The sequence below is a fragment of the Hyposmocoma kahamanoa genome, unplaced genomic scaffold (assembly GCF_003589595.1).
Source record: "Hyposmocoma kahamanoa isolate Upper Pololo Valley unplaced genomic scaffold, ASM358959v1 63, whole genome shotgun sequence".
NCBI lineage: Eukaryota > Metazoa > Arthropoda > Insecta > Lepidoptera > Cosmopterigidae > Hyposmocoma > Hyposmocoma kahamanoa.
This window is the reverse complement of record NW_020653851.1, coordinates 11,845,182-11,860,585: the sequence shown is the minus strand read 5'-3', so window position 1 is coordinate 11,860,585 and position 15,404 is coordinate 11,845,182. Positions and strand designations below refer to the sequence as shown.

The 15,404-nt window shown below is 34.0% G+C and overlaps 1 protein-coding gene across 1 annotated transcript in view; it reads right to left on the bottom strand.

Moving 5' to 3' along the window:
* LOC113229970 (neuronal acetylcholine receptor subunit alpha-3-like) overlaps nt 1-15,404 on the bottom strand; it is a 67,760-nt gene that overhangs the window by 48,234 nt on the left and 4,122 nt on the right. Inside the window, exon 2 of the mRNA XM_026463672.1 lies at nt 2,701-2,855. Within this exon, the coding sequence (XP_026319457.1) occupies nt 2,701-2,855 (155 nt within the window). The remainder of the gene's footprint in view (nt 1-2,700; nt 2,856-15,404) is intronic.

Genomic DNA, 15,404 nt, shown 5'->3' with positions numbered 1-15,404 from the left:
CGTTTCACTTGTACAATATAGAACACATAATTCAAAATCTCACTAAAGAAATATAGTGCGCATCAGATGCTTTGGCGATTCTGATTGACGATCCTTGAAATGAAAAGAATCAATATTTTTTCATACAATGACTTTGTGTGATCATAAATCTTTGTAAAAATATTGTATTTTCATTTATTATCAAAACAATATAATATACAGTGGTTTTAAAACTTGAGCTATCTACCCTTTTAACGGGTTACCTACCTATACGTAGATGGATACAGTCGCCGCATAGCATTATGCCCTTTTTTTTAGAAAAAATATAAATCGAAAAAAATGCAAATTTCTACTTTCAATGAGATCTTATTTCAGTTAATAATTAGTTTCAAGAGAATGACCTCATGTACTGATGTATATCTATCATCACTAATCCATTGTACATCCTACTGTTGGACTCAAGGTGAAGTGAGACCTCAAAAATAGACGTTTTGACATATTTATTTAATTTTTATTTCTAAAATGCAAATGTTTGAACATCGTGCAATGAATTTCTCCGCGTCTACCTCACAGCGTTTCAAAGCCTACGCAGCCACGATACCAATTCGTCTTAAAAAAATTATATAACTTACAAATTAAAGTATATTCCAGCACAGAGATTCAAACTGGTGACCTCTCAATTGTGAAACAACCATTCTCCCATCTATAACACAGGGCTACCACCGCTTTTATAGTAGGTCTATCCATAAAATATTAATAAATACTGTATCGATAAATAATTACAATAAATTACAATATTATTGAACCTTACGTCAGTGATGGATAAAATATATTTATTTATTCATTCAGAAACGTCTGTATAGTTATAACACGTTTTGGAGCATACATAATTCAACAACAAAGAACGAATCTTTAGGATTGAATCATTATTCACCCAAGTCGAATTGTGGTCGCTTAAGGATTTGATTCGTGTGCATCGATGTGACGACGATGGGCGAAGGGCGAAGAGCACCTTCAAATTAGACGCTTATAGAAGCGCTACAGTGGCGCGACTGTGGCGCTGCAGTAGCGCCATTACTCGTTTTTATACAATATTTAGAAGCGCAGTTGCAACGCCACTATCGTGACACGCGCGTGCCCCTTTTGCAGTCGCAATTAGTGAACTAAAGTTACTGAAGCGACACAGACGCACGGCTGACGCGCGACTGTCTCGCCACTGCAGCGGCGCTTCTACAACCGTCTAATTCAAAAGCGCCCTTATCTAATTCACAAGGAACTTATCAACTTATATCTCAGGGAGACGGATACAGTGCAGTGCCCCTAAGATCCTGTGTCGTTTGTTTGGTTTGTTTGAAAAAACAAAAATACGCAATTTACATCCGAAAAAAAATTGTTTCATTTCCTATGTGTAACAATCGCCAAAACCTAAGGACTCGATAATTACTGTATTTAGTTTATTAAATATCATGACGCTATCACGATTGCATATACTTTTTGTGAAAATACAACAGTAGTTTGATGTTATTATTGATACAAAGATCGAACAAATACAAAGCAAAACTCCTTTGATCCGGTTGGATTCAAACCAGCGACTATTTGCGAGACCGAGGCTAATCGCTCTCCCAATTGAGCTACTGAATAAATCAGCAGACGAATAACGACTTACATTTCTCTATGTGCTTGTTGTCGATCTTTGTTTTTACGTTCATTTTAACTTCTACAAGTTATAGGGATTGCACAATTTCTTATGCATATACTCATAGCCCCGTACTAGCCAAAGCCTATGTCGAATGTGCCATGGACACACGCATAGCCAACTACAAATTACACCCCAAACTCACGAGAGAAATAAATTTAGACCATACAAATATTTCTCCCGGTCCGGGAATCAAACTCGAGACCTCTGCGTGGCAGACCAGCATGGTAACCGTTAGGCCACAGAGAAAATTATAATTCTACTAATTGTTTTTGTATACCTAGTCGTATAACTTAATAACGTCGCTTCACGCCCACAGCTTGAAGGCTCATTATCGCGAAATAAGGAAGTTTGAAACATGGCTCTTCTCCGCCTCTCTTTGTTAGACAATGGCTAATTCTCAGTCATCAGTCAGTCAGTCACTCTCAATAATGATTACTATTCATTCTGTTCGTCGTCCTATATGTTATAGACAAATTACTTTCCTGCTTTCTCCATAAATCATGAATTGTATATCTATCTATACTGTTTACATTTTGTCATCTTGTTTCTCTCATATAATCTTCGTTAGAATCTGCTTAGTAATGCTATAAGCATGTATATGTCATTCCTAAAGATTAGGGTCAGGTGACGCTCCTTCGAAATGCGTAATATATCTTAAAATTACTAAGACCTTTATGTACAGACAACGGCACATCAGCACATCACCATCATACAACACCATCTAAACAGTTTCTTAATAACTTATTCAGTTTCAGTTTTATTGTTAAGTAAAATAAACGCAATTTATATTTTTATTGAATGACAATAAAACTTTAGGTGCACTAATCTCAAAAGTTACTAAAATGCAAATGCGTTAGTTGTGACATGAAGGGCAGTACTTTTTTGTTAGGTAGAGAAATAAACGTTATGACTATTGTTATAATTATAAACTCATCCAACACCTGCACCTCTAGAAAATGTATAAAAAATTTAGATAGAGGAGTTAGAAATGCGTGCGACCATGTTATTTTTATTTAACTAACTTGTTGTACAGTATGATGTCCGGCCGCCAGACCCTCTCGTAAGGTATTCGGACGACGCTGATGTCACCAAATTCACTGACGTTCCAACGCAGGTGGTAGTCCATCCAGATCTGCGTGATCCAGCAATTGGTGGTCAGAAGCTGGTCTTTCTCTTCCTATGGAGAAAAAAAATCAAAAGTATACGTATACATTTTAGTTCGTTGTATCTTTGTTAAGTTGATAATTAACAAAAATAGAACTCATATCGTAGAATGATTTGTCTAAACTTTGTAGGGAATCGAACGTACTAACGTCCTACAAAGTTTAGACAAAGTAGTACGTACTCGTAATGGTGTTTTTTCAGTCTTAAAGAACGTGGATTTGAGTCGTGGAGTTGTGGAAGAAGTGTTAAATAAGTTTCACAACAGAGTTACACACAGCTTTTCACTTTGGCTGCGAGGAAATTATAAATAAAATTTCTTATATTATATAAACATATACAATAAAAATTACAAAGAACATATTTGCGCCATTGGCATTTTATTTTTTTTAAATTCTTATTTGTACTCAGCACACAAAAGTATTAACCTCCTAAGGCTAAGTGTACATCAAAATGTACATATTATTATATGAAGCAATTCAGACTCAGACAATATTATTCCTATGATCACGTAAACGCCCAGTGAACATTACAATAAAAATATTACATTCAAATTTAACGCTAGTATGTATTCTATATCACCATTATGGCATTTAAAAAAATACTTTAAAAAAATGCGTTTTTAATGCCAAACTGAGTAACAAAAAAAAGTGCTACCTTCATTCAACTACGCAGATCCAATGACATAACAAATTTTACAAACATGAAGAATTAATCAAAAAAATAATGCCTTGTTTCGATAGGGAAAGTACTATTGGTCACCTCTACAATATTTTCCATTATAAAAAATATTGTTCACATCTTTACACCGCTCGCAACGCATCGGCGTTATTTATACGCTATTTTGAAAAAGGCAGTGAATAAAATAAAATAAATATTCCTTAATTGAATAACAACAAAAGAGAAAAAGGGAAGGAAGCGTATCCTGTTTATTATTACATTACCTACACATGTTATCTAATATAAGATACACCATGAAATTCGTATTGTATAAAATTTTAAACTGGAATTATAATATGTGCGTTAATAAAACTATTTCTTGAACTACAATAGAAATACGTAATGATTATGGCGTTAAATATGGTACATAAGGAACGAACAATGCTTAATATAGAAGAGAAGAAATGAGCCAAGCCATGAGGCTTCGTGCCTAAAAGGTCAGCAATGATAATGCCAGCTTTACCTACGGTGCAGGGTGTGCGGCACACGCGGAGAGTCTTTGAGACTATCCATACATGCTATATAGCTAATTTTATAAATGCTGTTAACGCGCGTCATTTACGCGTATACGTACCATAGACGTGCTCTACCCGTTTATGTATCGCGCACTTTGATAAGAGGTACCTAGTTTTATTTTTAGTCTTGTTTGTTAATTTCAGTTAGTTCTTTAAATGAAGCAACTATATAAAATTTTAAATATAAACTCCAGTGGAGAATGTCAGCTTCTTGCTTGCGCGCGTTGGAATCGATTCACTACAGTGCGTCTGCGGCGCATATACGCGCAGATGTCGCGCTTTTACGGCGCCGTAAACGCGCATTCGTGAAACGCGCGTCGTCGGCGCGTATAAAATACACTTTAGCGCCGGCACTGGGCAATGATTCTCCTTTGTTTATCTAAGCTTATTCTTTGACGTAAGTAACTGATCACCGGAAGCTGCAACGAGGTAAACTGAAAGTTTAAAGTTTCCTACGCAAAAGGCACAAAGCTGTAACACTGACTGAGGTAGAGTAATTGAACATTTAGCTGGACTCGGCTACTTTAGTGAGGGAGGGAAGGGGATAAAGTGTTAATACATCACATTTCACACTAGTTTCCAGTAATTTATATCTAATTAGGTAGATATTCATTTTGTTCCGCAAGATAGCAAACATGAGACAGCATACCGCGACTTCATGATGTTCATTGCAATACTAATTGAAACCCTGGCATTGAGAGGGAACAAATCTTAGCTATTACCCGAATTAATGTAAGCCGGAGTAAACTTTGTGATAGAGGGAAGCGAATTACGTAAATTGTTGTATTTAATACTAGGCCCCAACCGTCATTTTGAACAGGGCATCCGCTCGCTCTAAAATGAATAAACTTTTCGTGGTGAGATTGGAACTATTTCAACTGAAGCGCTTAAAGATTTTTTAGTCTCCTGTCAAAACGTCGCTTTGAAATGGAAATGACGTATTTTTTACACAGTTATAGAAGAACTGCTTTTTAACCCTCATAATCGCATTATGTCACCGTGTTTTGCACAAATTGAAATGAATACGCGACTCCGTAAGTAAGCGCATAATAAGTAAATGCAAAAACTTTCAAAGTTAATTTTACACCATAATGGTAAATTTTTTTGAATCTTTGCAATTACTGTAATTTGAAAATGTATATTAAAAGCAACAAAATTCAACACAAACAAAATTCAATCATGAACCTGTTAGTAGAAAATATTGTGAATTTTTTCGTTATCACATTCTATTCAAAATAAATTGAATTGTTGAGATTAAATCTTTTCCGTATAAATTGATTTTCAAATGTTTAGAGAATCTAAAAACATTTTTTTGCGATTACAAAGAAAAAACATTATTATATTTTAATAGATTTTATTATAAGCGCGCAATTAATTTTATTGAGCGGTGAGCGAACGGCACGTGAACAGATCGCATTACATAATAATGCACGTGTGCAGCTCGCGAGCCTTTCGCAAGCAGGTGTAGTCGCCAGATTTGTACTCACACTAAGCTTCTTGCAATACCCGTTGCAAAGCCACTGCCCACATAAATTCAAATTAATGTTCTGGCCCACGTCTTAAAAGGGTTCTAAAGACTTTAGAAACTTGAGGGCGTGGGCACAACAACTCAGGAAAGTTTTATCGAAATCCGAATAATGGAGCGCATACTGAACAAATATACAAATATTTTTTTATAAATGCGTATTTGCATAGAATAACGACTCTATTATAATATTTTATTTCGTTGTATTTAATTTTTTTTATAACATCAAGTGACGGGACGAATAAGTGGTGCGCCTGATGATAAGCTACACGCCTATCCATAACAGTTACATTGCCACTCAGAGGTTTGGTAACCTATTACCAACTCGATTTTTTTCCGATATAACGTTTTGTTCGAATTTTCATTACACCGAAAACCTAATTATAACGAAACCGTTGTTCTTTCAGGATATGTTGGATGTTTATCGTAAAGCCACGATTAGGTTAGGTTAGGTTAAGTTAAGTTTAAAAAAAAAAACATTTTCCTCTCAAAATGACTTAAATGACATTCGAGGTTATGAAAATTAGAGCAAACGTTATTTCCGGAAAATGTCATTTCGGATTACTGATAGGTAGCCCAGAGCTTTAAATTGCAAAGATCTGAAGGGCACTACCACTGCGCTCATCCAATCACCCTGAGACATAAGTTGACAAGCCCCAGGTGCCTGTAATTTCACCAGCACCCTTACCCTTCAAAACCGGAACACAGTAATGCTGACATTACTGCTTGGCGGCAGAAATAGGTAAGGTGGCAGTACTATCCTGGACGAACTCTTTCACAAGGAGCTCTACTGCTACTAACAATGATAAGCTACTGAAGTATAATTCAAGTATAAGTCAAGTATCGAGTTGTCGAAATTCTCCTATGTTTTTTTGTTAAAGATCTTTGTACTGGATTTTCCAGCATTCTAAACCGCTAGTGACATCTAGTGCGAAATTTTTCTTTTTGTTTTGTAAGTGACTTATATGGTTTCTTAATGTTTACACTTTTCTTTATGTAAATTCCTTTTAGTACTCTGCAATCATTTAATGTGCATGTAGTGTCGGTCTATAATACACTGTGCACTTAGTTTTAAGATTTTACATGTAAGTTTAACAATTGTTGACTGACCAAACAAAATAAAAAAATAAATAGAATTAATTCACAATTCGCAATACATGCAATCGGCGTGACTTCCAAATGCTAAAGCGATCCACTTACATATGCGGCAGGACTGCACGCCGGCTGCAATCTACCAACAGCAAAATATATCCCAAATAAAGACTACTTTAGATTTTACCTGGCATGTAGCTCAAATTAAAATAAATATATTACAAGTTTAATACAAATTTTCTAATGAATAAAATAGCTACACTGAATAAAGAATAATTTCCTCTGTTAGCTATCGTAACAAGAATCTGTTCGGTATCCCGTCACATCATAACCTTTGTCATAAAATGACATGATTGTATTAAGGTGCTCGGGTCAAGAAAATGGCTTCAATAATATTAATTGACTTAGAGATTTATATAGATAAGATGGCTATAGGAAACAAATTTATTCGTCCTCGTATTATTCAACCAGTATCACCAATTAATGTAATAAAGTTGTATTGATCTGATTGAAAATATATTATTAATAAAAAATTATAGAACTCAGTAATAAAATAATCATTAATTTTATTGAATATCATGGTATTTTACATGTGTCATGCATTGACTTACAATTATATGGACGTCGGGTCCGCGCTAAAAAGTGTCCGAACTTGTAGGGCGTTAAAATCGTATACAGAGCGTCATTCACGCTTTAGTCTTCGTTTGTTCGACTGACAGCGAAGCAAGCAAAATTAGACAGTACTGCAATGACATCACAATTTAAATTCAACATTTTAGCTTTTTCATATTCCTTTACATGTCACTACGTTTAAATAGGTTGACTTGGGACATTTTTTTCGTGGTTTTTGTATTAGACCCGTCGTCCATTTATTTGTAAGTCAATGGTGTCATGTCATTGTATTCCATTATTTTTGTAAAATTACACTATTACTCAGCTACGGTATGGCGAGTTCGCTGATTTGAGACCAGTTGGATCGAAGGAATTTTCCTTAATGTTCGATATTTGTATTGATTTCAATTACACAAGTTTTGAAAATTTTATTTGTCCGTGTCTTTTTTTACGATGCCAAAATCACAGTACCGATTGCAATCAAACCTGGCTAAATTGTAGTTCTTAGTTATGTGGTACAAAATTTGATTCAAATTGACATGATTCATGCAAAATTAATAATAATTGTACACCTGTATATCGGAATAGGGTGTTCGAAATGAGTAGATAAATGTCTACATATAGATACATGGAGTGACATAGGGCGGTTAAAACCAGTAAATATTAATTAATTACTTTTCGAATTCATAATGAAATTTATGAAATTCGTAGATTCCTATGTTTCTTTATTTTGGTGAATGGCAGATTATATAGAGATAGAATAGTAATAAGTAATATCCGCATTAGTTGAAATAAGCTTATATTTTAACACATAAAAATGTTTACTTTGGTGAATAGTTAATTATCTATGTGGGCAAAAACGTATCCCAAGAGTGGCGATCGCTAACAACAAAGTAGAAACATAAGTTATAATTGTTTTGTTATACAGTTCCACAGTATTTACTTGGGGAAATATATTAGGGTGGTTAAATTTTTTAAACAGTGCATTTGTATGGCCACTAATGAATTGCGGACCATTATTCAAAAATGTAGTCTGAGGGACACCTTGAAATAAGAAGATTTGCTCTTCCAAAATTATTACTATTATTACTGAAGTTGCTTTTTTATTTTGAAAAATGTGACGAAATGTTGAAAAACAGCAATTCACCATTAAAATTTGACTGTTTTGATTCCGAGTCACGTACCCGTAACCACGTTTGGCGCCAATGTACCGGGTACGTATCCCCTAGTTTCTAACCTAGCTATGGAGGTATTTCTTTTTAAATTTATTATCAATCAATTACATATGTGCAAAACAAATAATTATAACAACATTTAAAAGCCAGTAAATGAAACCAGGAGATAACAATTAAAATTATTAATTAAATTTCTATTGAATTGATATTCAATTATTTTTTGTGAAATTACTCCACTAGTTTGTTATAATTATTATTTTTTTTAAATGAAGCTACGGTTTAAAATTTACATTTTGAATTAAAAAGAATTTGGTATATGAATTTATATAGGGCCGTGGTTGTTAGGCCTAAAGATAATTTGTTTCCACTCCTAGAGTTCCGTACTTCCCTAAGAAGTATGTCCGTCCGGCTGTGGATGGTGGTTGGTCTCTACATACTACATTTTCCTACATGGCGCCCTTAGAATTTATTTAAAATCCAACTTGAGCTTCCTAAATGAGTAGTTTTATCTTACGATGCCATAAAATTATTTACGGAAGTCCGCAGGTAAAAGCGAATGGTCATACACTGTAATACACTGTATGGTATTACTACTCCAGCTTTGCACTAAGCTCCATAACACAATTACAGTTGCCTACTATAAATTACAAGTTAGCTACTTCGATGTCTTTACAGACACTTCAAGCCCTTTTCCCGTCGGGAAAGGCAAAGACCACAAACTCCCACACGTTACGATGACATACATCTTTCACTTTATCAATACGTATTACATATTTTATGTCTTCAGGAAAAATCAATTACGTTCTTTTACTCCATAAATTCTTGTGTTATTTTTTAAGTAAATAACCTGTCATATCAGTTGACTAGACGTATATACGAGTATATTATACTATCTGTCCGAATAAGAAAAGAAGTCAAAATATTAGAAGTTAGTGTTGACGACTATAACAAGACATTATTTGAGTATTCGAGCGCTGAAATAAGATTTATTTATTTCAGTCAGTGTTTGTGTATAGATGTTTTAAAATATATTTTTAGATATTTGCCATTTTCTTTAATTTTTGAAATATATCGCATTGCAAGGTTCACTTCATCATCGTCATCATTGTTTCAGTCGAAAGGCGTCCTCTTGTAGACATAGGTCTTCCTTAAAAATTGCCGCAACAGCCGGCCTAGCGCTGCTTGCGTCCTGTGGTTTCCCACAACCTACACCAGATCATCTTCTTCAGGCCGTCATCTTCCGGTATGCGGTCGCCACTCCAAAACTCTTTGGTGAATTTGAATTTGAATGTGCCCCGCCAGTGGCCGGGCCACTTCAGTTTTGCAATTATTTGGGCTAAGTCGAAATTCAACCGTTAAATGGCCAGCTTATTGCGATTACAGCGATTGCAGTCTTAAAACTCAAAATTCGTGAAGTGATTAACGAAATAGATCCGCTATTTTCTCAAAAAGTGGTTAGAAACTTTGGTGAAAGAATCGACATCTGTAACTGTGGTCGTGGTGGACATTCATCAGATATCATTTTTAATTCATAATTGCCAAACCTCACATTTTTAATACAATAAAAATTTGAATCATTGTCATCTAAATTTATTGTTTTATTTTGATTTTCTAAACAAAGTTCGTGTTGAAATACCCTTTATTTAGCAATTTAAAAAAAAACTTTGTATTTTATAAACACTCACATATTTTATCCTTTCCTCACAGTGTAAACAAACCGATGTAAAACAATTAGTTTTTTAGAGACCCACTAATTAAATTGAAAGCTAAATAAGAACAAAGATAAGATAATTCGGGCATTGTTATGTGCAGCACACGTCCATTGTTCCTTGTTTTATTGAAGTGAACTTCATAATGAGATCTCCATATGACATAATCGCTAACTAGACCACGCCCTTAAGAAAAAATAATTGTAAAAAATGTTTGAATAATAAATAATAATAGGGGTAAATTCGTCGTTATCCAATTCTGATAAGAATAAATTGTAACTTAAAAGTATTGTGTAATTCTCAGATTGTTATGATGAAATTGCCGTTTGTTCTAAGGGTCCGTATAAAAAAGCCCATTCTGAATACCGCAGAATAATTGTAAGCTTTAATTAACCAATTAAAAAAAAGAAGAGTATCATGTTTCATCAAAATAAAATGAAAAATTAAGATTTTATTAAAAATTATCACACACTGACAATATTGAAAAAACAGTATTTCATTTTTAATTTCGGCATATTTCTAGCAAATCAAATTTTTCGTTGAACGCTGGCCAGATTTATTAGTCCTATGATTAATAAAATGTCTTTCAAAATAAGGTTATCCAATGACAAGCAACTTTTGGCTAAAATGTAGGATATATACATAAAAATCATCCTACTATAATTAATCACCAAAAAAAAATCAAACGTAATCGTTATTTTTAACGATTTATTTAAATAATTGACGGTAGACACGTTTACATTCTCCTTACATTTTTTTGCTTTAATTCGGAAAGCACCTACCTACCTACCACAGCTTTGAAAAGTATACAATGTAATCGGGTAAGCAGTTACGGAAATGATTGTACGGTTCACTTTATATTTGTTTTACAAACAGATCTTGGCAAGTGCCACCACGCTCTGATGAACAATCGCAACAGAAATTAGGCGGAAGGTTAACAAAATAATTGCTTTATAAATTGAAATCTGTCAGACTTACTACCGTTATTGTTTTGATGGTTTTGAAACTCGGCTGACTTTGATGTTAATGAAAACGACTTTGCTGTGTGATGAAGTTCGTGGTTTTTATACAAAACACTCTTAATAAGATTTTTTTGTTTGGACCTTGCCGTGTTACCCACTACTAATTAATTAATTTCAGTTGTTTCATTTGAGTTTCTTATTTAAATGGAATCAACTTAGCGATTAAATTTAAATAAAGAAAATTAAAGTTCAATTTAATGAAACATAATGTATTAAATATTGAATATTTTATTGTTCAGAATATTCTACATAAAAAATATTCATAGAGATGATTAAGGAGCAGCGCAAAATGGCGAACGGGGGGCATTAAATTTATCAATGTATCATTATCATCAACCCATTTATACGTCCTACTGCTGGGCACGAGTCTCTTCTCAGGCGTGGATTTTAGGGCTTAGTCCGCTAGCTGGCCCAATGTTCAACTTCAAACTTATTTCCGAGGGTTGTGGACCTTCTTCGACGTACATGTTTCATCACGATGTTTTCCTTCATCAAAATTGTCATGGTAAATTTCAAATAAAATTTTGCACATAAATTCCGAGAAATTCAGAAGTGCGTGTCCGGATTCGAAACCATTAGGGTACTGCGGCTTTTTTTAACAATGTAGGTGTTGTATTTTAATTCCATTAGAATAGGATATAAATTGCAATGCTCTGACACCGACCGCGGAGTATCGCGGCGCATTTCTCTTTGCGTATCAGAGCATTGAAATTTAGACCTTATTTCAATTGGAATAACACAAAATTTTATGAATTTAATATCCTCTGCCTTACCGTCAGCCGGCTTGCGCTCTAGCCCTAAAGAGTTATCAGTAATTGCCCTCAAATTTACGTTTAGGTACTTGTACCTTGTGTATTGATGTAATACCTTGACGAAATTACAATTGAGCGTAATTTCCCATTTCACTCTAATTATCGTGTGGTGTACCATAGTAACCATAGAATGTATTGTCTCTGCCAAGGGTAAGATACTTTGTTCTTTACAAAGCGTTACCTTAAAATGACGAAATCTCTTCACAGGTTCGGTGATTCGGTTTACGGCGCACTAAAGCGCTACTGTTACATTAACGATTGATTTTAGTGGCTCTGGTCGGTTCGAGTTACTTTGTTTTTCGTAACGTTATTGAATGTTTATCGAAATTCCACTAAATAAACTTTCAGTATTAATGGTATTCAGTATTATCTGTCAATAATTTCCGTTTCCAAAAACGAAGTACTTTCGAAAAGATTTTATTTTGCGCGTAAATTTTCTGGTTTCTTTTTTTCTCTGTCTAAAAAAGTACTATTCGTTTTTGATGAACGTTTTATCACATTTATTGTACATTTTGTTGCAAAGTTTCATTGTTTCAAAATACATTCTAGAAAATCTGTTATTGGCCTTAGTATAAACTTGTATATTTCAATTGTAATAGCAAGTTGATGTATGTATGAGAAATTACATAAGAATCTAAAAACTTAAAATTGTAACACTACCGTATCAAACCAAAGTACAGTAATAACGTAAGTAAAGGATTTTTCGATTTTTAGTAGTGTTTGAGATTAATATCATAAAAAGATACATTTTACCTACGTTAATAATATATAATAATAACGCACACATTCAACATAGCCCTGCACCAGGGAAACCCTGTGTCACGGGGGCCATGGAAGCATACATAGACAACCACAAATTACACCCAAACCCACTATAGAAAAAATAAATGTAGGGAAATAAATGTAGGTCATGCAAATATTTCTCTCGGCCCGGAATCGAACCAGAAACCTCTGCGTGGCAGTCCGGCATGGTAACCGTTCGGCAACAGAAGTAGTGTACATTAGATATTAAAGAAATCTATCTAGACTACAATTTTACATGGAAAATAAGGTATTCCATAATATTTTTGTTAACAGCATAAGATTCTAGTTGTAATGAAATTGCAAAGCACTGTATTAAGCCTTGCAGTGTTTTGGTTTGACACGATAGAACAGTAGACACATTTACAATGATTTACTAATGACAAGATCATAAACAGTAACAGGTTTCCATTTTCACAGTTTATATTAAAAAGCGATTAAGAATTTATTGATTATTTTACACTTGAAAATGAAAGTTTATGGAATTACATTTATTTGCCAAGTTTTGTTGAAATCGGTTAACGAAAAATGCCACTCTTAGAGGTGGAATATTTTCTTCAGTTTCTTCTTTTCACTTGTCATTCATACAGTGAAATAATGCACATACGATGTTCAGTACGCTGTCTCTCACTATCAACTTTGAGTACATATTGAAATGTGGGGGTTGTAAATAACATATATTAAAGCTTTAGTCGTCTTGGGCTTTTGACTATAACTACACGTCTATTCCAAGGTTTAAATTCCAATCATATTTGTCCCGTTTACAAAACAAACGAAATCACATTTCATCGGTAATTAAATATTAAATATGTAATTCTGGCAATTTTCGTCCATTATAGCAAAGCTCAAGTTAAACTGGTTGATTTGAAATGAAACAATTGACGACGCCCGTCAATTGTTTCTAATTCGGGCTAGCCAATCGGAGCGCAGTTGTCACAGTAATGAAATAGCAGAACATTTTTCAAACAAATTTAATGACATTTCGTCTCTATTCCTGGTTATATACTCAATGTATTTGTCTATCTAAATTTTTAACACAGTAATAACTTATAACAGCAAGATACATAAAAAAATAAGAAAGTTTATAAATAGAAAATTTCGTTGAGGGCCGTACCGTGGGGTATCGTGTATAACATTGTACGTGATATCGGAAACACCTTATTGTGAATTAGCAAGTATGGATGTCATTGTGACATTATCATCTTATTTTACTACTACCATACCAATTATAAATAAATTTATTTTTAATATCCAATCCAACACTTTCCCCGCAGCAGTAAGAATAAGGCAAGAAAACGTTTACTCAATAAATTGAGCCACTATGTACACTTAAAGCTAATACTTAAGACTAAAACAACAAGTAACTGAGTAAACTTAAGTTAGTAAGTGCGCATAGTGGCGTAAAAGAGAAAAAGGATACGGCACAGCAAAATATCTATCTCAGGCGAGAAGGGCGCTCATTTGCAATCAAACCTGTCACAGCGTCAACTAAGTCTAAGAAAATGGTACATACTGTATGTATCCTCTGTTGTATGCGACATTACATATGTATATACGATACGCGTGCGATACACGTACAATATTATACAAATAGCTTCAAACTTGAAGTAAATATAAATAAGTAAGAGCGTTAACAATATCCGGCATCAGAACATACGTTGGTTTTCCATGTACAAATTATTCATATTCTTTTTGAATGCCTATCGAGATTGACTGTCGAAATGGAGGAGGCAGATTTTCCCGCATTTAGATGCCTAAATGCCTAGTATACAGGGTGGAAATTTGTAATGACACTTGGAAGGAAAGTACGTTAAGTACTGAAGATAGAAATTTTTACTTAAAGGAAACATTCCTTTATTGTTAATAAGAAATAATACTGCATTCAAAGATTTTCGAAAATTGCTAGCAACACGCGGGAATCGAACCCGCTAAAATCTTTAAAAAAATGCAACCTGTACTTTTATTAAAACAATCGATGGGGTCAATTATTAGGATGAAATCTCTCTTACAAACCATGAAATCTGGAGTTATAAATTCAATGGGTCACGTTAAAGCACTTTTACTCAAAGATCCATCAGATTACTTGTTAATTATCGTTGACGTAATTTATCCATTAAAATGCCGAAGTACTATTTAGATAAGAAGATTGCAATTTGCACATGTTTGTAATGCAGACTCTTTGGTCAGTGCCAAGAGGTAATTTAAATATGGAATGTTTCATTTGAAAACTTAGAATAATAACGCATAGAATGATAGTTTCATATCAAACGAACTGTCACAAGTGAGGCAAAAACCAAATTCATGTAGGCGTAAGCAACTTGTAACTACGCTCGTCGGCACGCACACAAATATACAAATAATGATGCCATGGAATAACATTTCCCTCAAAAGTGGGGAAATTGTATCTTGCTTAACTCATCATTAAGTTAAAGGTGCCTACAGATTTGCCCGACATTGTCGATCAGGTGCCTACAGATGTGCTCGGTTTTGTCGATGAAAAACGAATATAGCACTTATTTGTAAATCCAAGATGGCGGACACGATTTTTCAAAATATGCTATATGGGTATCCTTTTCGAGGTA